The sequence below is a fragment of the Pyrus communis genome, chromosome 15 (genome assembly GCF_963583255.1).
Source record: "Pyrus communis chromosome 15, drPyrComm1.1, whole genome shotgun sequence".
NCBI lineage: Eukaryota > Viridiplantae > Streptophyta > Magnoliopsida > Rosales > Rosaceae > Pyrus > Pyrus communis.
The window spans coordinates 19,350,627-19,377,910 of record NC_084817.1 but is presented as its reverse complement, the minus strand read 5'-3'; the positions used below and the strand labels follow the sequence as shown (position 1 = coordinate 19,377,910).

At 35.6% G+C, this 27,284-nt stretch overlaps 3 protein-coding genes across 11 annotated transcripts; all 3 read left to right on the top strand.

The window, feature by feature from the left end:
• The first annotated feature begins 412 nt into the window (after positions 1–412).
• On the top strand, positions 413–6,610 carry LOC137717663 (28 kDa ribonucleoprotein, chloroplastic-like). 5 transcript variants are annotated; one of them, XM_068457098.1, is made up of 7 exons: positions 413–775; positions 868–1,140; positions 2,839–2,963; positions 3,086–3,184; positions 4,894–5,181; positions 5,341–5,519; positions 6,289–6,610. In XM_068457098.1, the coding sequence occupies exons 4-6, from the start codon at positions 3,092–3,094 to the stop codon at positions 5,437–5,439; spliced, it is 480 nt and encodes a 159-aa protein (XP_068313199.1). In that variant the 5' UTR covers positions 413–775; positions 868–1,140; positions 2,839–2,963; positions 3,086–3,091; the 3' UTR covers positions 5,440–5,519; positions 6,289–6,610. The 5 variants fall into 5 exon arrangements, with proteins under 5 accessions (XP_068313199.1, XP_068313198.1, XP_068313197.1 ...); XM_068457097.1 differs by having other exon boundaries at positions 2,821–2,963; XM_068457096.1 differs by having other exon boundaries at positions 2,780–2,963.
• Positions 6,611–9,709: 3,099 nt separating this feature from the next.
• On the top strand, positions 9,710–10,839 carry LOC137718605 (blue copper protein-like). Its single transcript, XM_068458156.1, has 2 exons — positions 9,710–9,939; positions 10,269–10,839. Exons 1-2 carry the CDS (start codon positions 9,780–9,782, stop codon positions 10,661–10,663), a joined length of 555 nt encoding a protein of 184 aa, XP_068314257.1. The 5' UTR covers positions 9,710–9,779; the 3' UTR covers positions 10,664–10,839.
• Positions 10,840–12,984: 2,145 nt separating this feature from the next.
• On the top strand, positions 12,985–20,582 carry LOC137717662 (blue copper protein-like). Of its 5 annotated transcripts, none has more exons than XM_068457090.1 (6): positions 12,985–13,619; positions 14,702–14,754; positions 15,042–15,122; positions 18,056–18,163; positions 18,831–19,713; positions 20,044–20,582. In XM_068457090.1, the coding sequence occupies exons 5-6, from the start codon at positions 19,554–19,556 to the stop codon at positions 20,427–20,429; spliced, it is 546 nt and encodes a 181-aa protein (XP_068313191.1). In that variant the 5' UTR covers positions 12,985–13,619; positions 14,702–14,754; positions 15,042–15,122; positions 18,056–18,163; positions 18,831–19,553; the 3' UTR covers positions 20,430–20,582. The 5 variants fall into 5 exon arrangements, with proteins under 5 accessions (XP_068313191.1, XP_068313192.1, XP_068313190.1 ...); XM_068457091.1 differs by having other exon boundaries at positions 14,686–14,754; XM_068457089.1 differs by having other exon boundaries at positions 14,236–14,754.
• The last annotated feature ends 6,702 nt before the right edge of the window (positions 20,583–27,284 follow it).

Below are 27,284 nucleotides of genomic sequence, written 5' to 3'. Positions count from 1 at the left end.
AAAAAATACAATTCTTGGATTTTTTTATATCTGCAGTGTACATGAATTCCTTTTTGCTGGGAATCGTAAATCTGTTACGGTATTGCTTGAGTCAACTTATATGTAGACATTGTGTGGGTCTATCTTCTTCTCATAAATTTGTTACAAGGACACATAATTTAGTTTCAAGTTGAACACATATAATGATGATGACAATTTCGTCATGTTTATGAATTTTCTTAGTGCAACCTGAGCATAATCAGGCCAATTTCTATATGACGTATTTGCCAGGAGAATCAATCACCACCGTAGTCCTTAATTTCATGGGTCAACAACACTTGATTATAACACAAGAAGCTTTTTAGTTAACTAGTTATTCATATAAATTACGAGGTATTTATGTCTATTTAAGTCTGATTTTGGATATATTTGAAATTTTTTATAAAAATTGACATATTTGAAAATAAGGGCTAATTTTTTACTATTTATGATAAATTCTCGTAGTCTGCAACTCCCTCCAGTATTTTCCGAGCAGCCAGTCACCCAACCAGTTGCCGCAGTCGGCGGCAATTCACACGGCCGTTGAAGCTTCCATTACACTCCCTTTCTATATCTCACCAGCGAAGTCCCGTAGGATGATTGTCGAACCTTCCCGTATATTACGATCTCGCCGTTTATTGTCATCGAGTCGATTCAAGTCTCGTTTGTATAGATCGACTAGATTTCTTCCTTGCTTCCTCAAACCAAAATTTACATAAAATTTGAAGGAGAAAGAGCAACTCCTGGAGCGCGTTAGGTTCGTGACTTTACATATTCATATAATTGTGCATATATACACACACACATACATATTTTGGATTTTGGGTTTTTGATTGTTTTGTAAAATAGGCTGAAGCGAGCATGAATACACAAGCTTTGAGGAAGTTCGTTGAGGAGAATCAGAGATTGGCATCGGAGTGTGCGCATCTGGTGACTCAATGCAACAAGTGGGAGAGCGAGTGCTAGCTCTACGATCATGACCGAGAGGCTTTGATGGATTTTGGGAACGAGGCTGATCAGCGTGCCAAGGAGGCCGAAATTTGTGTTCAGGAGTTGGAGGACGAAGTCAGAGAGTTGAGGGATGAATTGGGGTTATACAAGTACAAAATGGAGATGCATTCGGTAATTTCTATTTTTTTTTTTTTTTTGGCACTGTGAATAGGTTTTGATCAATTGAAAGAAATGAACTTGGACAATGGGTCGGAATTTTACTATGGTGGGTTTGTGAGACTTGCAAGTTCATGTGATTATACTTTATACTGTGAATTGCTTCTTCTTTTTTTTTTTCAATTGTGTAATGTTTTCGGTTTCCAGAATGTTATTGCAGTTTCATGAAATTTCCTTTGTGCTTGGTGAAATGGCATGTAAGCTTTTACAAAATTCATTTTTGATTTAGATGCTGTTGATAAGCTGTTTTTCCTGGTTTCAGTATCCTCCAATTTTTCTAGTTTTGTGCAAGCATCACATACATGTGCACACAATCACAGAAAAAAACTTGGAATAAAACTTGTGCCCTTTTTTGAGGTTTATCTTTTCCGGTTTCTTTGAAGGACTTCGAAGAATAAGTATATGTATGCAATTTGGTTCTGATGTTGATGGCAAAGATTAGCAAGGAAGGAAAATTAATGTAAACCTCTCAGAAATTAGAAACTTCAATTGCAGCATTAAGTCCAACCAAAATAAAATGAATTACGCAAATAGGAATGAGTGTACACGACTTAGTAATTTGTTTTCGACATTGTAGCATGTTCTAAATCATGACTTTGGAGTTCTATGGTGGGTTTGTGAGACTGGCAAGCTCATGTGTTTAAACTTTATACTGTGAATTGCTTTTTTCTTTTTCTTTTTTTGTGTAATGTTTTCGGTTTCCAGAATGTTATTGCAGCTTCATGAAATTTCCTTTGTGCTTGGTGAATTGGCATGTAAGCTTTTACAAAATTCATTTTTGATCTTGATGCTGTAGATAAGCTGTTATTCCTGGTTTCAGTTTTCCCCAATCTTTCTAGCTTTGTGCAAAGATCACATACATGTCCACAGAATCACAGAAAAAAACTTATAATAAAACTTGTGCCCTTTTTTGAGGTTTACCTTTTTCGGTTTCTTTGAAGCACTTCGAAGAACAAGTATATACATGCAATTTGGTTCTGATGTTGATGGCAAAAATTAGCTAGTATATACATTAAGTCCAACCAAAATAAAATGAATTAATCAAATAGGAATGAGTGTAAAAGACAATAATTCGTTTTCGGCATTGTAGCATGTTTCTCAATCATGAATTTGGAGTTCTGCTGTTGTATTGTTGCTCTTACAGTATAGCAGAATGCATATTTTTGTTCCAATATTTTGCCATTTCAGACTAGATGAAGCTCACACTGAGTGTGGAAATATAAAAATTTTGATAAGAAAAAAAACTATAATATTGAAAAGAGAAGTTAAAGAGAAATGTGAGATGGAGAAATAGAGAGATAAAGAAACTGTGGGTTTCTTTTTCAAATTAGAGATGCTATGAAGACATGTGGGTGAGGTTTGAAAAAACACAGCAAAATTTGGTTTGTGCAAAATTACATTATTGACCATGATTTTATTTTGTGTTAGAAGACCAAATTGTCTTTTCACCCTCATTTGGTGGACAAAGAGGGTTTTGTTAATAGGTAATTTAGATAAATGTTGTAGTCATTTGTGAAATTCTTGGATTTAGTTTCTTTTTCTTGTCCCCCCATCTTGTTTCTTCTCTTTTATTTTGATTGTGATTGACAAATAGGTTGTAAGACCCAAGTTTATTTGTATACGATTGACAAATAGCTCTCAACGAAACCCCAGTTCTCGAGGCAGAGCCTGAAGAGTTCTCCAACACAAGATTGCTTGCCCAGAATGTTCCTTGGCATTGTACCCCGGAAGACGTCCGTACTGTGTTCGAGAAGTACGGCACTGTCGTGGACGTTGAGGTTTTTCATTTTCTTTGCTTTGAAGAGGGATTTTTTTTTTTTTTTTTTTGGTATTAATAATTTGCTATTTTATTTCATGGGTTTTGATTGTTTTTGTCTGTTTTTTCCTGTGGTGGTGTAAGCTTGCCATGTATGACAAGACCAGGAACAGGGGTTTGGCATTTGTAACAATGGGTTCGCCCGAGGAGGCTCGTACGGCTCTGGATAATCTCAAATCATCTGTAAGTGTCTCGGGTTGTGTTATCTTCTGTGAATGCTTGTGTTGTTGTGGGTTTTGTTTTATGCTTGGTTTGGTCAGCGAGAAAGACTACTAGTTACAAAATTTGGGAATTTTTAACTTTTCACTAGATGAGACTTGATGTTGTGTTCTACTTATCTACTTGACTACTTGTTTTGTGTTTGTTTCGTTCGTATTGAAAAATTCATTGCCGTTTGAAAATATAAGAAGAGAATTTTAGTTCTTTGTTTTATGTATATCTGTGTGCATTTGCCCTGTGTCTTTACTTTGGAGCTGAATTTATTGGCAAAATTCACTAATATGATAGTATCCCTTCAACTTTAAGTTTAACTTCTGTCCCATATTGGGCACTGAATCTGGGAATGTGAGACGTTGTATTATTTCATACGATTGGGACATGACTACTTATTTAAGGGCCTAATTTGTTACCGTATTCCTGGAGGGGAGGTCTATCGTTTTGTCTCTTCATTTGTAGATGATAAAAGTCATTCATTCAGTTGCTAAGAGAGCATAAGTGGCAATTTCTTAGAGGCTGCTGACACCTCTAGAAACCAGCTAACTCCATCATCATCGTCATCAATTCATGCCAAAACATATATATGCCTTCATTCTTTCTCATGGTGCCATTATTACCCTCTCACACGCTCACTTTCTTATTTACATTTTTCCACCTCTGACATTGGTTGTGATCTTCTTACTCTTGTTGGACATACCATCAACTTTGTTCAACGAGCAGAGCTAATCTAGCACCAAGGGAACGAGGGATTGAGCTGGAACTATGATGTCATGTACTTCTACTAGGCACATTTTAGCTTTTTGTTGTTTTGGAGGCTAAAAAAAGTACCCTGTCAAAATGACAATAAAACTTGTTTGGTGCCCTAGCAATTGGGGTTGGAAGTTGAAGTATATTTTTCGTTGGAGAAAATTGATCCAAATTCCTTATTTTGTTATGGTAATGGCTACATACGGCATACATATTGTGGAGCGATAAAATCTCCAGAACCTGCACGTACTTAACCACCAGAATCTTTATAAAATCATGTAATGAATAAATGCCTTGACAAGCCTGTTGGTTGTTAGCTGCATCCTCCTGAAACATAGGTACACATACTCAATTGCTTCCCTTACCCTTTGGAGACCTTTTGGTGCTACGAGAATGACGAAGAGTGTCAAATTGTCAAAAGAGGAGAAAACAAGGGGAGACTTTAAGAAAGGGGCAGGAGTGGGTTTTATGAAGTTTTTTAGGGCGATAAGAAGAGATATGTGCTTGAATGGAATGATAGCGGTGGTGGAGATTAGGAGATGTTGTGGGGAAAGGGAGAGGGAAGAAGGCAGTGCTGTTGTGCTGCCACTGATTTCTCAATATTGGAGAACTACATCATTTTATGCCCTTGAATAAGTGATCAATATGCCACTGAGTGACTGCTCCCTTCATTAATGTTTAGAAAAGACATTACAATAAGAACCAAACACACGAATTATAGTTTAAGGGGTTAAGTGTGGGTTAACTAGTAAAATATTCCAAGGATACGTTGGCTTTTCTGCTTTTGTAAACTCTTTAGATAAAGAAATCAAAAGTTCTTCAAAATTAGTTTTATCTTCCACTATATTTTGAGCAACTAAATGTATGATATTTATTTATGCGGCTTCCCTCCCATATTGTGATTTTCTCGTATTTGGAATACCTTATAGGAAATGGAGGGTCATGTCATACAGATGGCTTATGCCAGGCCAAAAAAGACAAAGATTCCTCCCCCTTCTTCGCAACCCAAGCCAATGACTTTCAATTTGTATGTGGAAAAATTTCCATATAAAGCAAGATCTAAAGATCTCAAGGAGCTCTTTATGTCAGAGGATTATAATGTTGTTACCGCAGAAATTGTATTCCAAAATAACCCGAGAAGGTCCGCAGGATATGGATTTGTGGGCTTCAAAACCAAGGCCGAGGCTGAGGCAGCTCTTTCTGCTTCCCACGGGAAGGTAATTTTCTGTTTGATGATTGTTTCAATTCAATTGAAATTATGTGTTCAACTAATGTCTAGGGCATGAAAAGTTAAAATTCTCAACCGCATTCTATACAGACTTTTAGTAATTGATATTAAAATGAAGATTTCCCCTTGGAACTTTTGTTTCCTGCAGCTGCTTATGGGAAGACGAATTCGTGTGGCACGTGGTAAACAATTTGTTAAAGTGCCAAAAACAGAAAGTTCTAAGTTGGGTGATAAATCTACAGACTGAACACAATTGTCAGTGATACAAACTGAAATTTGGCTGGCACGGTGAAATTTCTGCATTATCTTCACATCATATTTGTGTAGGTATGTCTTCTCTTTAAATCATGTTCTGCTTGTTTGAAACTAATGCAACTTGCTATGTGGTATGCCCTTTTGATTTTTGTTTAGCTTTCTAATAAACATTTTGTTAGTCAGATAATTAGTTCTTTCAGTGGCGGAGCATTAGTTGGTTCACTAGAATATGCATAGTAATATGGTACCAAAATTTCTGCAGTAACTTCTGCATTGTTTAAACTACTTCGAATTAGATATGTACTGTAAATGGCTAATGTCTTCATCCAGAAGTTTAATTACATAGATTGAAAGTAAAGTCCGTTATTTTTTACCCATTGACCTAAAGTTGAATGGAGGTCGTCGCATTTAGCCTCTCTCAATGCCATGAATTTATTTGATCAACATGTCTTTGTTTGCACTTTGCATAGCAACTTAGCATCTCTCTTTGGATTCCAAACTATTAACCATACCAACAGGAAGGCTGTGAGACGTTCTGGACCTCGGGATAATGATACAGGAAAAGTGTAGTTAAAAAGTATGGGTTGCCTTGATCTTCTAGAATAATTTGGTTGCTAGAGAGTGGTAGACAAATTTACTATATAAGGCTGAATGAGTTTTTGAACTTGGTTGATTTACCTAGAGAGTGGGGTCAAATGTTTGGCAGCTAACTTGCAATATTATTGATCAGCCATGATATAAGCAAACACTTGTTAGCTTGTTCAAGCATTCTAGTTAAACAATTATCTGTGCTTTGGGTACCATCATAGTAATAATCTCTCTCCTTCCCTTTCGTTTGCAGGAACATTTGTGTATGCTCACTCGGACTTTCCCTGCGTACTTGGTGAGATTCTCGCCCATCGTTTGGGAGGGAAGGGGGAGGTACATTCAATGGATTCCGTCCCTTTGTTACTTGTACAAGTTGCTGGAAGGCTCGAAGCTGGTTATGTACGTAGGCTACAAGTTTGGATAAATTGAGCTACTTGTACTAGAAAATATTTTAGTCTCTTGATCTGTGTCTTGTCACCTAAATCTAAGACTTTAGGTTCATTTTTGTGATCTTATTTCTTATATATGTGACATTTAGTCTTCCTTATAAAGCAAAAAAATGGAATCCTAATCAAGTTTCCTTTGTTTTTCGTTTTTCGTATTCACGGCATAAGCGACTACAAACTTGAAACATCTGCAAACATTTGAAGAAGTATCACTAGACTTGGTCCAGTTCCTATATCTTTTAGGACGTAGATTGCCATGCGGATGACCTCCCAAAAACCCTAACCTATAAAAAGAAATTTTGTAATCTTTGCCTACATTATTAGAGTGTGAGTACTGTGTCTTCATTTGAAAGAAAAACACACAACCAAAAAAGAGATTGAATGCTTTTTTACGTTGAGATTTTAGTTAAGGATTAGGTATGCATTATGACATTGGAGATTTTTCAGGATTTGTTTTGGGACTGTCCACTTTCAGTCTATTTCGTGCCACATACAAATTTCATACTCAGAATCGATCAAATTCTTAATCAGTAGTTAAAGATCCTACTTACAAAAAATTATTAAAATCAGAGATCCTTTAATCATCGAATGAACGAAATAAATTAATGGTGTAAGTACTAAGTAACATTTTCATGATAAACCGTTATGGGATGTGAATATTATTCTTCACGAAGGAACTAGCTACGTTTCAAAGTACGATTCTAGAAAAGAAAAGAAAAAATGTCATTGCATTATTACATGTGCAACCATTCTCAAGAACTCTGAAGTAAATCCGAAGTTTGTGCTCTAAAAGTTTGAGAAAAACCGGAAAACTCTCTCTTTCGTTTAGGGGTGGGCATAAAAACTGCCAAACCGCAAAACCGCATCGAACCGTAAGAAAAAAAACCGTGTTGACCGGAAAAGTCAACTTTGAGTGAAAAACCGAACCGAACCGTTCAAACCGGTTCCGGTTCCGGTTTCTAATGACCAAGAACCGGCCGAACCGAACCGAACCGTTTTATTAATAATAAATAAATAAATTATATATACACACATGTCATGGTATAATAGGTTGAAAAATAGGTTGAAAAATAGGTTGAAAAATTGTATACAGGAGTTGCTGCTTCTTGCTTGCTCTCTGAAGTCTGAAAACTTGCAATTTGTTTCATCATTTTTTTGTTTGTTGACTGATTGACCAGTGCATATGTATTTTAGTTGTCTCTTTTTGTTGACTTGGTGCCACTACCAAAGACATTTGCATTAAAAAAGATGTGTTGTATGCAACTTTATGTAATCAGTTTTAAAAGATGTATTTGAATGCATAATGATTTGGTGTTCAAATAATTTATTATTAGGAACCGTAAACCGGCAAGAACCGAATCGGAACCGGTGTAGACCGAACCGTAATGTTCTAGTCATAAATTTAAGTGGAACCGCACCGAATCGAACCGTTAATATATTTCGGTTCCGGTTCCAATTTAGGGGTGGAACCGCACCGAACCGCACCGTGCCCACCCCTACTTTCGTTGAGTATAAGTATAACTTTTAAAAGTAAAACTATGGATATGTGCAATCACCAAATTCGGACGTAGATAAGCTCAATAATTTTTTTATCTGTTTAAACACTGTATTGTATAATTTTATTTTATTTTTTTCATTTATATTGATAGAATCGAACAGTGAACCTATCTTAATTCTAATTCTTCAACTATCACCCTCAAAACACTTGGGATTCATATCATAATTCTTTTTTTCCCTAAGCAATTGTTTACTAGCCAGATTCCCTAACATAGGCAGTTGGTGGAACCATATGGCCTCCAACAACCCTTACCAAAACCAGAGTAATCAAAACCTATTTTTCACATATGAAAAAGTTTGACATGTGGTGAGATGGACCCACATTTTTTATTTGGGTCATGACTCATCTCATGCATGAACAGAAAATGATGCCCATAACGTCTAATGCTCACTTTGTTAGGTGAACCGTTTTGCTCACAGAATGTGACTTCTCATCTCCAAAGACCAAACCCACTTTGACCTATGTTTGTAATCGGACAAGAATAAAAAGATTAACCAGAACTAGAAATAATATTAGTAAGGTTTACGTTCTTTTCATGCTAACTAGTAACTAGCACTAAGTAACCAACACTGAGACTTTTTTTCTTTCTTTATATTTGAATTTAGGGTTAATTGCAAATTTGTTCTCTTTACTTCATACGATTTTCTTGCTTCGATTCTAAACTTATTTCTATTTTACTTTTGTACATGAACTTTTGTAACTGTGTTCATTGTTAGAGCCTTGATTCCTCTTAATGAAATTTGCCATGTTGTACTAAGTTACTTATTTAATTTCAAATATCTCTCAACGCTGAGAATTTTTTACGTGTCCATGCCAATAAAAAGTTCGGCTTGCTACTTCTCTACCCTTGCATTCAGGGTCATGAAAAGAAGATCACCTCCAACTTGTTTAAGCGTGATGTCAATACTAAACCAATAAAACTCACATTTCTATTAGGAAAATGTTATTTGCACTCTTAAAAGTCATTACGTACTCATTTTTAATGTTATTCTCTCCTATATTTCTTTATGGGAGTATTGCAGGCTGACTAATTTGGAGTATCAACACATTTCCATATGTCTGTAATAAGGGTTTAGGGTGCTAAGACTACAAAATTTCAAATGTACCATCTTTCACATATTTTATGTCTATTATGATTGTCTTTGGATTCTCTTTGGCATTAATCATAGCTCTTATAAGCATAACATGTTAATCTTTTCTTAATTCGCAATCCATCATTAAAGAGATGGTGAAAGGTCAATCCACAAAGCCATACAACAAATTAAAAGTAAACCAACCCTTTGATCACATTTCTTTAATTTAAGTCCACTTTGGTGCTTAGAAAGGGGTTTAAAAGAAAGATAGAACATTATCCTAACAAACCTAGATTATGATAGCCTTATTTATCATTGCATTTCTTTCTTGTGAAAGTTAAGAGATTAACAATGCAAAAAGAAATAAAAAGAAAAAAGGGTCACATTATTATAAGTTAACAAAGCATTAGGTGTGACGTCTAACCTAAGTCATCCCCATGCAATGAGTTCCTTGACGGAACATGTTGCATTTCATCGCAAGTAAGTCGACCAAGGGCCACCAAACCCTACTTACTCCAACCCCCGTCATACCATTATATAACTGAATTCCCACTCTTTAGAATCATATCATCACAAAAGGCTTCTTCTTCTCCCTCTCTCTCTCTCTCTCTCTCTCTCTCTCTCTCTCTCTCTCTCTCTCTCTCTCATTGTAGCTGGCTCATCGAGAATGGCCAGAATTGTGGGTTTAGTCCTGGTTGTTGCCGTGGTCATGATGCCAAGCTGCTTAGCCACTGTGTACACCGTTGGAGACTCCTCTGGGTGGGCTAGTGGTGTGGACTATAGCACTTGGACTAGTGGCAAGACCTTTAAAGTCGGTGACAGCCTGGGTAAAATCCTTACTCCCTTTTAATTATTTGTCGTGAACATGCTTCAAAAATAATGCTTATGAGGTGTTATTTTGATGTGTCGTTTCAGAATTACGTAAATCTAGACTATTGATTAAGAGAGCTCTTGTTTAATGAGTAAAGTTTGAAAACGAACATTCAATCTAAATATGTGTTTTGAAAATTACGTATAGATAATCAATTTAGATAATTGATCAGGTCAATTTTATTTAACGTGTGGTGTTAGAATTATTTGTAGTCTAGTAACACTGGGACTTGGTTTACGTTTGAATTGATTGTGTCAAATTTTCCTAAATTTTTGTACATGTTAGTGTTCAACTATGGAAGTGGGCACACGGTGGACGAAGTGACTGACAGTGACTACAAAACTTGCACTGTGGGAAATTCAATTACAAGTGATAGCAGCGGAACCACCACCATCCCCCTCAAGACTGCCGGGACTCATAACTACATTTGTGGCACGGTTGGGCATTGTACGATGGGGATGAAGCTTTCTGTGACTGTAGCGTCAGGATCAACCGCAGCACCATCCGGCAACGGTAAATCAACATCCGGTGGTTCCGACGGTAACTCTACAGTTACCACCCCTGCAAGTACCACCAAACCCTCATCAACTGGTGATGGGAGTAGCCACTCTAGCTCTCTTGTTGTGACTTTGTGGAGTGTGATTAGTTTGGTTGGTTTTTGTATGTTCCTTCTAATTTAAGTTTGGCAGCTGATGAGATGATATCACTCCAAGTGCCAGGATAGAGGCAGTGCTAGTTTATTTCTTCTTGTTTAAATTTTAGGGTATTTTAAGTACTCTTGAGTTTCTGGGGTCCATGATACATTATTTGTGTAGCATGATTGAGGTTCATATATATTATGCACTTTGCTTTTGAAGGACCATGATTCCCAAACCCATCTCACTCAACAACAATTTCACGTACTATAACTTTTCAAACATGAACGAGAATGATTCTTATTTTTTTCATTCTAATTCTGTTTTGGTAGTTAATCAATATTTGCTACTATAAATATGAAATTTGAAAAGAAAAATAATCTTGGAGTGATTTAATTAACTTCGTTAACCGAATGAAAATTATAACAATTGCATTAAGTGAAAAAAAAGTACAAATTGAAAAGATTTGCAATGTGGTCACGGGTAAGGTAAAATTCCCATAACCTCTCCAAACCTAGAAGGGATGGATAGCTACAGCTTACCATCGATTTCCCCCCTTTACAAAAAAAAAAAAAAAACAGAAGAAGAATTTGTGGGGGTGGAAAGAGAATATGAAAGAAAAATAAAAAATGACTGAAGTTTAACCACAGAGGCAATGAACAAGAGATAATTGATAAATTAACTAGCTGAACTAACACACAAGCTGAACTAGAGCCCAATGGATAATAAACTGGTAAACCAAATTATAAAATGAAGGTAAATTGATAAATTAACTAAGAAATAAAAGTAAAATGGATTAGGTTATAAAAAGTGGTGTTAATTTACAATTTTGTACTAAGATTGTAACCTGCAAATCACAATCTCAGTTATCTCATAGCTTAACTAGTTAAAAAAAACAAATGAACGGACATATGTCATATTGTAATTTATCTATAGTTGAGTGATTTTTTTTCATTTTCAAGTTCATTGCGTACATCGAAGGCTGTAAATTGGATACGTACGCTTCAAGTTTGGGTCATTTGTGGCTTATTCCAGCTCAACTTAGCTAACCATAAGATTGAGTTTATTTCCACATCGGATGATACTTCTCTCCTCCCTTAAGAAATGAAAATTTTCTTCCCTGACATCGTTTTACCATACAAACTTAATAGTCGAAATCATTTCTTTTATCATCTAAATATGTATCATCACTCAAAAAATTATTTGATTTGGAAATTGTTTAGTCATCAAGTCATCAATGTGTCGAACAAACTGATGGTTATGATAATAAATAGCATCCTCACATTGAATGAATTCTTCAAAAGGCGATTTTTTTCACATAATGACATTCTTACACTAAAGGATGGCCCAAGAAAAAAATAGTATCAAACTCGTCATTGTAAAATTCGAATCGTCAATTTGCAGTCTTACATAATATCCTCTAAGACCTCTTACTTACAAATGAGACTATAGTAATAAGTGACCTGAAGAGATGATGTTTAGATTATAATTGATGCAGTAATCAAGGCTCTCATGCATGTATAGATTTTTTTTTTTTTGTTCAAACGATAGATTTTGTTAGATTAGATGTTAGATTAGCCATCGATAAGGTTCGAACCCACGTCACCATGTAAGAGCTCAACACATTTTCAATACTGTGGTAAAGTCCCACTTAATGCATGTATAGAAATTTACCAAGAGTCTCATGGATATTGAAATCATCAAATATATTTAATTTTAAGTTATAGAGCAACACAAATATTAGTAGTCATTTAACAACATTTTAAATAGTTTTGGGAAGAGTAAAAGTCCAATTCGGACATGGGTTTTTATTTGTGTTTGTACTCTTTATAAATATCATGTATTATAAGCCATTGACAAGCTGGAATGAATGAAAAATGTATTTCTTTTGTGCAATTAAAGTGAGTATTTCTTCTTTTGAAAAATCAAACGTTTTGATTTGGTTGTGTGAGTGAATTCACGATTAGCGACATGAGTGATTCTGTTGCCATTGCTCGAGTGATTTCCAAATTCTATGTCCGTACAAATGTGAGCAAATCCGCCTCTTGGTTGAGCGATTCCTAAATCATCTATTCCTCGTCTCTTCGAGACTATTTGATTCTTTCCTACGTTAATAAGAAGGAGAAGAGAATAAATGACTTTGAATTTGACGTTTGTACGGTAAAGTAATTTGAGTACTTTCTTAGTTGCGTGAAGACAATCTTAATTCTAATTCTTGAAACTATCTCCCTCAAAACACTTGGGATTCATATCATAATTCTTTTCCCTGAGCAATTGTTGACTAGCCAGATTCCCTAACGTGGGTGGTTGGTGTACCAAAACCAAAATAATCAAACCCTACTTTACACATATGAAAAAGTTTAGTCTAAAGAAGGCTTTTCAATTGCACTGTACAAATGAATGGAGTCGAATTTCACTTTATTTACGAGGCTGCCACTGACTCTCTCTGCCGGTGATCTTCATGCCGCTGGTTGATGATCGTGGAAAGACAGCGGCGCGATGGTCATTTTAGTCTGTAGGGTTTCGAAGCGGTTGGGTGGGTTAGTGACTTTCATTTCCTTTCTTTGTGAGCTGCAGTGGGACTCGGTGAGAGCATGCTGTCGGGAGAGAGAGCGAGCGAGCAGAGAGAGAAGAGAGACAGGGAGGAAGAGAGATAGAGATTTGGTGAGAGCAAGGCATGCGGCTTGCAGGCAGATAGAGTCACTGGGGGTGTACGATTCGAGGGAGAGAAAGGGGTTGGTTTCGAAAGCTCTACCTAGGGTTGTTCCTGCAAGATTTCAACAGCGTTTTCCCTCTTCTCCACTATTTTCCTTCATTCCCTTTTCTCTGAACCAGAAAACTAGATTCCTCTTCTGGAGTCTCTCCCAGTGTGGAACCCCTACCACCACCAGGCGCCACAGCTGCGTCAAAGGTTTGCGTGTTGAATTTCACATCAACGGCATCTCCCTATAACCTAGGAGCTTGGTTCGGATCGGGCGATTCCGGAGGCCCTGCCATCGAGGTTAGTCTGAAGCGATTCCTATCTTATTCACTTATTGCATGTCAAAATCTGCTTCAAATTTGTGATTTAATATAATTGGGCTTTAGAAAAAAAATTCTTGATTTTGTCTAATCCAATTGAATGATTAGAAAAATTTTCATTAAACTTCTGGGTTCCTGGGGGGTTCTGAATCGCGATGTTGAGAGAGCTCGGTTGCTTAATTGCTATTGAAATTAGCTTCTAAACGTTCATAATTTGCCTTTTTTTATGTTCATTCTATATTTTCTGTGAGTTCAAATATATTTGTTTGTTTGTTTGTTTTTTTTTTTTTTTTGGGGGATATATTGCCGATGCCAAAATATCATATTTACAAGGACAAAGATAGAAAGGTTCTAAATCAATTTTTTATCCTGGTTTTGCTGCTGGGTTCAATATCAGTAAAAGGCACATGAAATATGGTATTGATTTCAGAGCCTTTGATTTCTCAGAATGTCTTCATATATCGAATGTCATCTGAATTTAGTTGTAGTTGATTTGTCAAAGTTTGTTGTTGTTTAGCTTTTTCAAATGGCAGTCTTAGTATTTGGCAATTTGCCCAGTATTTTTTGTGAATTCCAAACTTTGCTTATAATTGTAGGTATGTAAAAGCTGCCAATTGGATTTGTTCCCCAGATGATAATGGCATACTAATATAATGGTTGTTCTTTTGCTTTGATGTACGAGTAAGAAGATTGTTTTGCCCCTTATCTATCCTGCTTCCTTCTGTTCCACGAAGTTGCTAAGAAAAAAAAAGTACTTTGTGATCGTTTTCTTTCTTATGGTGATGTGTAGATAAAATCTGTCTTTTTTTCTTTGTATCAGCAACCTATTACCCCTTCATGAACATGTTCAGTTAAGAAACTTTTGATTTTTCTTCTGTTTAATTTCTCATCTGATAGGTTCAATATTAATAGAGTCCAATTAACATCCATATTGGAATGACAATCGAGAAATGCAATGACATACTTCTAATTCCATCCTCATTAAGTGTCTTAGTAACAATCAAGAATTGAATGACATACTTCTAATTCCATCCTCATTAATCAAGAATCGGATGGTGTAAGGTTATGCACTTGCCTTGGATATGACTGCCAGAGAAATTCAAGCTTCTGCTAAGGTAATTATCGATAATCAGATTGTTTTGATGCGATCAAACACGGTAGTGAAATGTTCAATTTTATGGCTACAAGTGTCTAATTAGAATGCTAATGCTGCAGTTCATGATAATCATATGTTCTGATTTAAACAGTTACTGCAAATGTATTGTTGCTTTGTGATGAATGAGTTATCTTTTGCATATAAGACTTTTCGTTTCTCGATACTAAGTCTAAAATAGAGATTTCAGAGCAAAACATTGATCCAGTATAAGCGAGTTGTGATTTTGTAGTTTATTTATGTTTCCAGATAAAATCTACAGAGATTAGAAAGAGAAAAAGGGCAAAGGAAAGCTATACTCTTGAAAGATGGTTCAAGTCTCTGTTGGAGGTACGTTGGATTTATGTTTATTATGTGTTTAGTACATTGTTTGGACCATAGATTTGGTTTGAACTCAATGTTGTCCGTGTATATAAATATATCTGTGTAAATATATTTTTGTGTGAATATATGTGTGCATATAGATTTATACATTGTTAGGACTAATAATTTTTGTGCTGTTGGGATTTTCGATTGGGATTGGGGGCTAATAAGAACCCGGGATGTTGGATAGTATCTTAATTTATATGGGAGTTGATTTTTTCTTCTCTGTGAATCAGGATTGACAATTTCATTTTGCACAGGCCATACCGATTAAAGATGCTATGGTGTTGTCAAAAGATAAACCTGACATATAAAGTTGGATATTTCAAAGTTGCCTGTTTTCTGTTCAACCATTTTGTTTTTCCTACTTCTTCAGTTTCAATTCTTACTTTCGATTACTACTTTTAAGATGTTGTTTTGGCTAGACTTTTGGATGAAGCCACAGTCCTGCAAAGATATAATTTTCTCTTCTTTTACATAAGATATTGATTTTTTTTGTCATTCATCGCTTTGAAGAATGCATTTGATCTGCTTGAGCATAATATTCTGATCTCAAACCACTTTCACAAAGCTGATTTATTATCTACTTGTGCTATTTTCATTTCAAATTGTGACTGCTATTTTGCTTTTCCCATTCTCATATTCCTAACAAGTGACCTCTGAAATTTATTGCCTATATCTTTTCAAAGCGCTTCAGGTATAAATTCACCTCACACTTCCTTGACAGGGGAGAATCAGACCATTGAGTGGGCTATATGACTAACAGTTGCTCTGAACATTGCCAAAGCATTAGATCACTGCAGCAGCGAATGCCACCCATTGTACCATGACTTAAATGCATATATGGTTCTCTTTGATAAGGTGTTGTCTCAAATTTCCTTTCCCAAACGATAATTAATAAAATAGAGGACCAATTAAGTCTTTGAAAAACAAATTTCTTTGTCTACGTTGCTGAGTATTTGGAGCTTGGAGCTTTCATTGGTTATTATATTTGATTGAGTTAAACTTGGATTTCTGGATTTTGACTTTTCCATTTGTTTCTCTATTGCAGAGTTGGCTTCATTTCAGTCTAGTAACTCTCTAAGACCATCCAACAATGACCTAAAACCTAAAATTTCCCTTTTTTTCCCCCCAAAATCTACTCCAACCCATGACCTACAATTAACCTAAAACCTAAAACTCATTTGAGGGTCAAATACCAGCCCAGATTTAAGCCACAAACACAAATGGGCCCCACCAACTGTCTGCCAAACCCCACGTGGGGCTGTTGCCTCATGTTTCAAAGCAAAAAGTAGCCGTTAGGCTGCTTTTTGTAATTGAATGGTAAGACCATCTCCAATGGTGACCTAAAACCTAAAAATATTTAGCCCAGAAAATTTAGGTTTTAGCCTAGAAACAGCTTTTCTACTCCAATTCTTCTGGCTTAAAATTTTAACCCCAGATTATCAAAGAATGAATTAAGGCTATTTTTTTTTTAAATTAACTTTTTTTAAAAAAAAATTTATGTAGACTATCCTAAATTAATTTTATGAACATTTTAACCCAAAAGTATTTAAATTCCGATAAATTTTGAAAAATCACTAAATCAATACATGAAAATATAAAACTAAAAAAAAAAAAAAAAAAGTAGCCGTTGGATCCATTTAACATCACCATTCAATTACAAAAAGTAGCCTAACGGCTACTTTTTGCTTTGAAACATGAGGGAACAGCCCCACGTGGGGTTGTTGTTTGGCAGACAGTTGGTGGGGTCCATTTTGGTTTGTGGCTTAAATCTGGGCTGATATTTGACCCTCAAATGAGTTTTAGGTTTTAGGTTAATTTTAGGTCATGGGTTGGAGTAGATTTTGGGGAGAAAAAAAGGGAAATGTTAGGTTTTAGGTCATTGTTGGAGATGGTCTAATGTTAAATGGATCCAACGGCTACTTTTTTTTTTTAGTTTTATATTTTCATGTATTGATTTAGTGATTTATCGGAATTTAAATATTTTTAAGTTAAAATGTTCATAACATTAATTTAGGATAGTCTACATAAATTTTTTTTTATTTTAAAAAAAGTTAATTTAAAAAAAAATAGCCTTAATTCATTCTTTGATAATCTGGGGTTAAAATTTTAAGCCAGAAGGGTTGGAGTAGAAAAGCTGTTTCTGGGCTAAAACTTAAATTTTCTGGGCTAAATATTTTTAGGTTTTAGGTCACCATTGGAGATGGTCTTAATAGGTTCAATAACTCACTAAATAGGTAAATCGAGAAGAATTCAGCGTTGCACGCCTTTTTTGGTATGCTGTTTAAATCTGTCCGTCATTTTGTTCATTCTTCATGTTTAACTTTGTTCTGCAGGCTTCCTATGGCTAACTTAAGCATTTAAGTTATTCATTTGTTAAGGATGTTTGCTATTTTGGAACAGTTTGAAAGTTAATGCATGACTCGAGGATGACTTTTAGCTTATCCCACTTATCTTTCACGCTCTCACTTCATTCATGTGCTGAGTCATGGTTTAACTGTCTAAATTCAAGAACAAAAAATGGCCAGCAGGCTAAAAAGTGATTAGATTTTGAGATGCATATTTTGGTTTCTCATTATTTCTTTGTTTTTTTATTTTTCATTTATTAATGTTCTTTTGGCAGCTTATTTGATTGTATTTGTGGTTTCCCGGGGACGAACAAATCCTCTCCTTAAACTTCGATTCTCAGAAGAATCACATTTCTGATGACCTCTGGGAAGAATGATTAGTTGGAGGTTTAAGCTTTTGATAAGATACAAATTGAAACATTGATTTGTGTTTGTGTGTTTATCTCTCTCTCTCTCTCTCTCTATATATATATATATATATTATTATACATATGTGTAATCATTTGCTGCTCTACTTAATCATCATATTTTTTATTTGGGTTTCTGAAGTTCCGGGACAAGTTCGCCGCCACCAAAATGTATACCTTACTTCGATTTCAAACTCTCCAAGGCTGCCTTCTTTATAGATCATCAAAGCAGTGCTGAAATTCTGAGAAGGTATATTTAGAAACAATTATTGAGTTTTACCAAAAATTTTGCTCATTTTTTTCTTCTTCATTTTCTTATGAAATTTAGGTTTTTGAGTAATGGGTTAGGAATTAATTCTTAATCAATAATAGGTATTGTCGTTGAGTTGCAAATAGTGTTGAAAGTATTAGATGATCTTAGTTGCATGAGATTATTGTGTTTCTAATCCACCAAATTCATTTCAAATATAGTAGCGATTCTTGGTGTACCTGAATAAGCCATACTCAGTTGAATGTATATAAAAGCCAAGCTGCTGATCTTATCGACCTCATTCACTCATGTGTCCCTCTGTTCATTCATCACAGTTCCCGCCGCAACACGCGGGCATATTATCTAGTAACGTCTAATGCTCACTTTGTTAGGTGAACCGTTTTGCTCAGAGAATGTGACTTCTCATTTCCAAAGATCAAACCCACTTTGACCTATGTTTGTGCTTGGACAAGAATAAAAAGATTAACCAGAACTAGAAATAATATTAATAAGGTTTACGTTCTTTTCAGGCTAACTAGTAACTAACACTGAGACTTTTTTTTTTCTTTATATTTGAATTTAGGGTTAATTGCAAATTTGTTCTCTTGACTTCTTACGATTTTCTTGCTTCGATTCTAAACTTATTTCTATTTTATTTTTGTCCCAGAACTTGTGTAAGGGTGTTCATTGAAGACAATCCGTAAAGAGCTTTGATTCCTCTCAATGAAATTTGTCATGTTGCACTAAGTTACTTGTATAATCTCAAATCTCCCTCGACACCGAGAATTTTTTGTTCCCATGTCAATCAGAAGTTCGGCATGCTACTCCTCAACCCTTGCGTTGGGGGTCATGAAAGGGAGATCACCTCCTGCTTGTTTTAGTGTTATGTCAATACTGAACCAATAAAACTCACATTTCTATTAGGGAAGTGTTATTTGCACTCTTAAAAAATCATTACGTCTCCTATTTTTCTTTAATTTGATTATTCCACTTTGGTGCTTAGAAATGGGTTTAAGAAATATAGAACATTTTCCTAACAAACCTAGATTATGATGGCCGTATTTATCATCACATTTCTTTCTTGTGTAAGTTAGGACATTAACAATGCAAAAAGAACTAAAAAGAAAAAAGGGTCACATTATTATAACAAGGCATTAGGTGTGACATCTTAACCCAAGTCATCCCCATGCAATGGACGGAACATTTTGCATTTCATCGGAAGTTAGTCGACCAAGTGGGCCACCAAACCCTACCTTCTCCAACCCCCTTCATACCATTATGTAACTGAATTCCCACTCTTTAGAATTATATCATCACAAAAGGCTTCTTCTTCTCTCTCTCTCTCTCTCACACACACACACACACACACATTGTAGCTAGCTCATCGAGAATGGCCAGAACTGTGGGTTTAATCCTGGTTTTTGCCATGGTCATGATGCCAAGCTGCTTAGCCACTGTGTACACCGTTGGAGACTCCTCTGGGTGGGATACTGGTGTGGATTATAGCACTTGGACTAGTGGCAAGACCTTTGAAGTTGGTGACAGCCTGGGTAAAGTCCTTACTCCCTTTTAATTATTTGTCGTGAACATGCTTCAAAAATAATGTTTATGAGGTGTTATTTTGATGTGTTGTTTCAGAGTTACGTATAGATTCATTCTAGACTATCGATTTAATGAGTAAAGTTTGGAAATTAAGTACAAACATTCAATCTAGATACGTGTTTTGAGAATAACTTATAGATAATCAATTTAGATAATTGATCAGGTCAATTTTATTTAACGAGTGTGGTGTTAGAATTATTTATAGTCTAGTAACACTGCCACTTGGTTTACGTTTGAACTGATTGTGTCAATTTTTCCTAAATTTTGGTACATGTTAGTGTTCAACTATCAAAGTCAGCACACGGTGGAAGAAGTGACTGACAGTGACTACAAAACTTGCACTCTGGAAAATTCAATTAAAAGTCATCGTGGCGGAACCACCACCATCCCCCTCAAGACTGCCGGGACTCATAACTACATTTGTAGCTCGGTTGGGCATTGTTCGATGGGGATGAAGCTTTCTGTGACTGTACAGTCAGGATCAACCGCAGCACCATCCGGTGGTTCCGACAGTAACTCTACAGTTCCCACCCCTGCAAGTACCACCAAACCCTCATCAACTGGTAATGGGAGTAGCCACTCTAGCTCTCTTGTTGCGACTTTGTGGAGTGTGATTAGTTTGGTTGGTTTTTGTATGTTCCTTCTACTTAAGGTTGGCAGCTGATGAGATGATATCACTCCAAGTGCCAGGATAGAGGCAGTGCTGGTTTATTTCTTCTTGTTTAAATTTTAAGTACTCTTGAGTTTCTGGGGTCCATGATACATTATTTGTGTAGCATGATTGAGGTTCATATATATTATGCACTTTGCTTTTGAAGGACCATGATTCCCAAACCCATCTCACTCAACAACAATTTCACGTACTATAACTTTTCAAACATGAACGAGAATGATTCTTATTTTTTTCATTCTAATTCTGTTTGGTAGTTAATCGATATTTGCTATTATAAATATGAAATTTGAAAAGAAAAATAATCTTGGAGTGATTTAATTAACTTCATTAACCGAATGAAAATTATAACAATTGCATAGTGAAAAAAAAAAGTACAAATTAAAAAGATTTGCAATGTGGTCACGGGCATGGTAAAAAATGACTAAAGTTTAACATCAAAGGCAACGAGTTGGCCCATAGGCCCATTGGAAACAAGGTCAAATTGTTCTGAACCCAATTGTAACACACAAGCTGAACTAGAGCCCAATGGATAGCAAACTGGTAAACCAAATTATAAAATGAAGGTAAATTGATAAATTAACTAAGAAATGAAAGAAAAAGGGATTAGGTTATAAAACGTGGTGTTAATTTACAATTTTGTATTGGGATGTGATATTCACACACTCCATTTTACTTTTCACACATCCTTCTAATTTTCGGCCGTCAGATCAGATGAATTGAAGAAAATCAACATATAGAAATTAACAATGGGTGTGTAAAAAGTAAAATAGGGTGTGGACAGCACACCCCTTTTGTATTAAGATTGTAACCTGCAAATCTCAGGCATCTCATAGCTTAACTAGTTAAAAAATCAAATGAACGTACACATGTCAGATTGTAATTTATCTGTAGTTGAGTGATTTCTTTTCACTTTCAAGTTCATTGCTTACATCTAAGGTTGCAAATTGGATATGTACGCTTCAAGTTTGGGTCATTTGTGGCTTATTCCAGCTCAACTTAGCTAATCATAAGCTTGAGCTCATTTCCACATCGGATAATACTTCCCTCCTCCCTTAAGAAAGGAAGTTGTTCTTCCCTGACATCGTTTTACCGTACAAACTTCATAGTCGAAATCATTTTTTTTATCATCATCTAAATATGTATTATCACTCAAAAAATTATTTGATTAAAAAATTGTTTAGTCATCAAGACATCAATGTATTGAACAAACTGATGGATATGATAATAAATAGCATCCTCACATTGAATTCTTCAAAAGGCGATCTTTTTTTCACATAATGAAATTTTTACACTAAAAAATGGCGCAAAAAAAAAAAAAAAAAAAAAAAAGGGTATCAAACTTGTCATTGTAAAATTTGAATCGTCAATTTGTAGTGTTAGATAATATCTTCTAAGACATTAGATAATATCTTCTAAGACATCTTACTTACAAATGAGCCTGTAGTAATAAGTGACTGGAAGATATGATGTTTAGATTATAATTGATGCAGTAATCAAGGCTCTCATGCATGTATAGATTTTTTTTTCTTTTTCTTTTTTTGGTTCAAATGATAGATTTTGTTATATTAGATGTTAGATTAGCCATTGACGGGGTTCGAACCCACGTCATCATGCAAAAACTCAACATTTTTCCATCACTGTGGTAAAAGTCCACTTCCTGCATGTATAGAAATTTACCAAGAGTCTCATGGTAATTGGAACCATCAAATATATTTAATTTAAGTTTTAGAGCAACACAAATATTAGTAGCCATTTAACAACATTTTAAATAGTATTGGGGAGACTAAAAATCCAATTCGGATTTGGGTTTTTATTTGTGTTTGTACTCTTTATAAATATCATGTATTAGAAGCCATTGACAGGCTGGAATGAATGAAAAACATATTTTTTTTGTGTAATTAAAGTGAGTGTTTCTTCTTTCGAATAATCAAGCGTTTTGATTTGGCCGTGTAAGTGAATTCATGATTAGCGATATGAGTGATTCCGTTGTCGTTAGTTGAGTGATTTCCAAATTCTATCTCCGCACAGACGTGAGCGAATCCGACTCTTTGTAGAACGATTCTTAAATCATCTATTCCTCGTCTCTTCGAGACATTTTAATTCTTTCATGCGTTAATAAGAAGGAGAAGAGAATAAATGCCTTTGAATTTGATGTTTGTACGGTAAAGTAATTTGAGAACTTTCTTAGTTGCGTGAAGACAATCTTTTTGTACAATTTGGTGTTTTGGTGTCGTGTCCAGTTTTGTACGCGATCCACATGTCTTGTAATCTCACACGCATTGTCATTTTTCACACATCAAAGATTCTTGAGGGAAATTTCACGAAAACAGAACAATATTGGCATCCAAATTGATGAGATTGTGACATGTGAATTTAAAATTAAATCCCAGCAACAAAATTTAGATCAAACCCGCGATTATTATCCTAAAAACCGCGAAGGGTAGAGATCATGCTCTGTAATTTGCTAGGGTTTCATTTTGGTTCTTATAATTCATAACGTTAAAACAGTCGGTGACGGATATAGAAAAAATTCTTTGGGGTCAAAAAGGAAATAGCACAAGCAACGCACAAACATTTTTGGACAGAACAACACGTAAATTTGCAGTGTTGACATTTGTTAAATAGTTAGTTGGCTATAGTCATCTAGCAAGCCTTGCAATGCATATAAAGACATTGTCAAAAGATGTCAAGTTTCGCTCAAACATTTTGTCAAACACTTGTGCACAAAGTAATTACTAATAGAATGATCCAAATGTCATCAAACACTCCCAAACAAATTTCCGGGCTGCCATGGGGTCAACTAACCACGTTAACCCCCTTGTGAATCCGCCACTAAAACCAGTAAATTGATATTATTTTTTTTTAGAATTCAACCAAAATTAATTGTTATAATAAAAATACCTTGAAATGCCTTGTGCCATCCTTACAAAACTTGAAAAGATCATTTTTTGGGTTTGAGCTTGCACGAAAGAAAAGGTATCATTTTCTAGGTTCAAGCATTATTGGTTAATTATGAGAGACTTTTCAATATGTCCGGAGCATTAGATGTTATGTCATATATTTTTATATAACTGGAGGGAAAAAACAATTCAAGTGTTCCTCCACTTATATATATATATATATATATATATATATATATATATATATTTTTTTTTTTTTTTTTTTTTTTTTAAATAATCGTGAAAAATCTCCACAGTACACCAAAAAAACTCTACTTAATTAGAACAGTTTCACACCGGTAAAGACTAACTCTAGTTAAATGGTATCAAAATAAAAATTTCATACATTTTCTTAAAAGAGATTTTCACATACTTTTTTTAGTTTCTACCCACAACTCTTTATTATACGTGTAGCGGCTATAATTAAACAAAAGTGGAGAGTGAAAAAAAATATTTACTTATTGTGACATACCACATCGCCCAGGGGAGTAATCCTTAAATGTATATTACCTAGCATGAGGCATTTTGGGAGCTCACTGGCTTCGGGTTCCGTAGGAACTCCGAAGTTAAGCGAAAAGGGGGCTAAAGCAATCCCATGATGGGTGACCCACTGGGAAGTTGCTTGTGAGTTCCCAAAAACAAAACCGTGAGGGAATGGTAAGCTAAAAGCGGACAATATCATGCTACGGTGGTGGAACGGGCCTGGGAAGTGATTTCCCCCGGGCCGGGATGTGACAATTTGGTATCAGAGCCTAACCTTGGTCGTGGTGTGCCGACGAGGACGTCGGGCCCCTAAGGGGGGTGGATTGTGACATCCCACATCATCCAGGGGAGTGATCCTTATATGTATATTCTCATCTCTACCTAGCACGAGGCCTTTTGGGAGCTCACTGGCTTCGAGTTCGGTAGGAACTTCGAAGTTAAGCGAGAAGGGGGCCCGGCCGGGGTGGGACGACTTCCCGGGCCCGAGTCCACCACCGTAGCACGATATTGTCCGCTTTGGGCTTACCATTCCATCACGGTTTTGTTTTTGGGAACTCACGAGCAACTTCCCAGTAGGTCACCCATTGTCACAATCCACCCCCCTTAGGGGCCCGACGTCCTCGTTGACACACATGCGACCAGGGTTAGGCTCTAATACCAAATTGTCACATCCTGGCCCGGGCGGGACGACTTCCCGGACCCACTCCACCACCGTAGCACGATATTGTCCACTTTGGGCTTACCATTCCCTCACGGTTTTGTTTTTGGGAACTCACGAGCAACTTTCCAGTGGGTCACCCATCATGGGATTGCTCTAGCCCCCTTCTCGCTTAACTTCGGAGTTCCTACGGAATCCGAAGCTAGTGAGCTCCCAATAGGGCTCGTGCTAGGTAGAGATGGGAATATACATATAAAGATCACTCCCCTGAATGATGTGGGATGTCACACTTATCATTTCTCTTATTCATCAAAGCAACTTCTACATTGAGTGAGACCAATATATCAAAAATAAAAAGCTTGTGCATTGTGAGAGAGAGTTCTAGAGGAATACACACACACACACACACACAAACGGTGACATTAATAAATTAGATTTATTAAATATTAAAAAAGAAGAAATCAGTGAACCCGCACTGTAGGCTATAACATATAAAGATAACTTTCTTCCAATACAATTATACAATACACTAAAAAGTCTCGTTTGGTAGCTCAAATTGTACTGACTATTTTAGTCGGATAGATGAATAAATAGCCAACGAATAGTACTAACTAAATTAATCGGGTATTTGGTGTAACTTTGGATTAATAACCGTGTTATTTATACTGATCGGATATGAATTCAATGTACCGTATTATTTATACTGACTAAATATGAATTCAATGTAATTATCTAAAAACCTGAATACATTTCAAATCCTAATCTTCAAAATAAAAAGCAAATAAAAAAGCCCCAAATAAGAGCAAATCTTTTTTATTTTTTTTAAGAAAAAAAGAAATTGCCCACATTTTTTTTTCTTAATTTTCAAATTCTATCATCAATTCTGAACCAAGATTCAGCCAACCCAGGTTAAGAAAACCCAGACTAGATCGCGGCAGCAAAATGATAAAACCAAATCTCACTTAAATTCAAACAGCCAAATTATCAGATCTTCCAAATATCAGAATTAAAATTTGAAACCCACTGCAGTACTAAAAAAACCCAATTCGAATAGACAGTTGTGAAACGAGAATGAAACTCTCTTTGTGCGGTGGTTGGTGCGAGTGAGTTAGACGACCGGTGAGAGAATTTGTCGGCATCTCCAATTATTAGATGGAGAGTAGGCGACTAGGAAGGCCACATGGAGAGGGCGACGACGATGAGGAGAGCATAGATGGCGAGAGAAAGTGACGGCGAGAGACAGCAATGGGGAGGACGGCGATGGCGAGAGAAGGTGACGGGGAGGACGACGACGCTGAGAGAAGGTGAGAGAGAAGGCCGAGTTTGAGAGAGGAAAGCAAAACCAACTAATAATCCAAGCCTTTTGGTTGGTTTTACTAAGCAGGTGTATACTGTGTTAAATAAGCATACTTATTAAATTAATCTGATACTTATTTAATACGAGTGAACGTCAAACGATCGAATTTGTATAACTAGTCATATCCGATCCTTTATACGATCGGCCAAAAAAACCTAAGGCGCCATACGCTAGAGGAATCTAATCACACGTTTTTAATCAGCATATTGTCATCAAATCGCAGAACCAACAAAATTTTATGAAACACAAAAGGCCCACAAATTAATTAATACTAAACCAACATCCTCTCTGGAAACAAAGATCTTAGACATTTATGAATCATATTAATTTATTGTATATCATACGGTTAATTTTTATCAGATATTATTTGTATTTAATTTTAAATAAAAAATTTTAAATGTTTTTTTGATAGTACTATATATAATGAACAAACATAGGGCTGGTTTGGTATTGCTGTGCTTTGAAAAAAAGTTGATTCTGCTGTGTTGTGAGAATAAGCGGCTGTGAAATAAAGCAGCAGAGTGTTTGGTAAACTTTTTTGTAAAAGTGCTTTTGAAAAAAAAAAACAGTATTATAGTGTTTGGTAAACTTTTATGTAAAACAGATGTGAAAAAAAGCCGATTTTTCAAAGCTGGGTTTTGCAGCTTCTTGTTTTTGGCTTTTTTTCACCCAAAACTGTGAAAAAAAGCTGAAGCTGAATGTTTACCAAACACAAAAACAGCTCCCAGCTTTTTTTGATACCAGCTTTTTTCAGAATCACCTCAGTACCAAACCAGGTCACAGTGGACGGATTCTTGAAATCCTCAAGGGGATTCGGATTCAACCAACATAAACCCTTACTTTCTTTCAACTTCTCTCAAAGCTAAAGTGTGTTGCTTTATGCATGTCTATCTGTCGCAAACCACGTGGGTCTGTACTCCGTACACCTCTGCTCTACTTTTTATTCACCAAACGACAAAAACCAAATCAGTTCAAGAAACTGAGAAATACTAAATTATTTTATAATATTAACACAACAATTAAACAAACAAAATAAAGCAACGCACGGATTCTAAAAAGTTCCATTTTAAAAGTCCTTAAGATTTATTTTTGAGAATTAATAACAATAATAATCGCAAACTTTTTTAAATCTCACCATCTCTTAAATTATCAAAGACTAATGTTTAATATATCCGTTCTGATTTCTTTTTAATTTATTATTATTAAAAAAAGAGCTCAAATTATTTTAATAATTTAAAAAAATAAGAGATTCGAACCAATACGCATGATAATGCTAGCATTCTATTTATCAAGGAATTAAACTCCATTCCCCTGTCCGTTTAATTTATTTAAACTAAACATTACTTTGTATGATTCTCACGTCTTATTATTTAAACAGAATATTAAAAAAAAAAGTGCTTTGGAAAAAT

Coding starts and splice junctions, on each gene's coding strand:
- LOC137717663 (XM_068457098.1), top strand. CDS start 3,092: ATGTATGACAAGACCAGGAACAGGGGTTTGGCATTTGTAACAATGGGT. Junction 3,185..4,893: donor TGGATAATCTCAAATCATCT/GTAAGTGTCTCG, acceptor AATACCTTATAG/GAAATGGAGGGTCATGTCAT. Junction 5,182..5,340: donor TTTCTGCTTCCCACGGGAAG/GTAATTTTCTGT, acceptor TGTTTCCTGCAG/CTGCTTATGGGAAGACGAAT.
- LOC137717662 (XM_068457092.1), top strand. CDS start 19,554: ATGGCCAGAACTGTGGGTTTAATCCTGGTTTTTGCCATGGTCATGATG. Junction 19,714..20,043: donor TGAAGTTGGTGACAGCCTGG/GTAAAGTCCTTA, acceptor GGTACATGTTAG/TGTTCAACTATCAAAGTCAG.
- LOC137718605 (XM_068458156.1), top strand. CDS start 9,780: ATGGCCAGAATTGTGGGTTTAGTCCTGGTTGTTGCCGTGGTCATGATG. Junction 9,940..10,268: donor TAAAGTCGGTGACAGCCTGG/GTAAAATCCTTA, acceptor TGTACATGTTAG/TGTTCAACTATGGAAGTGGG.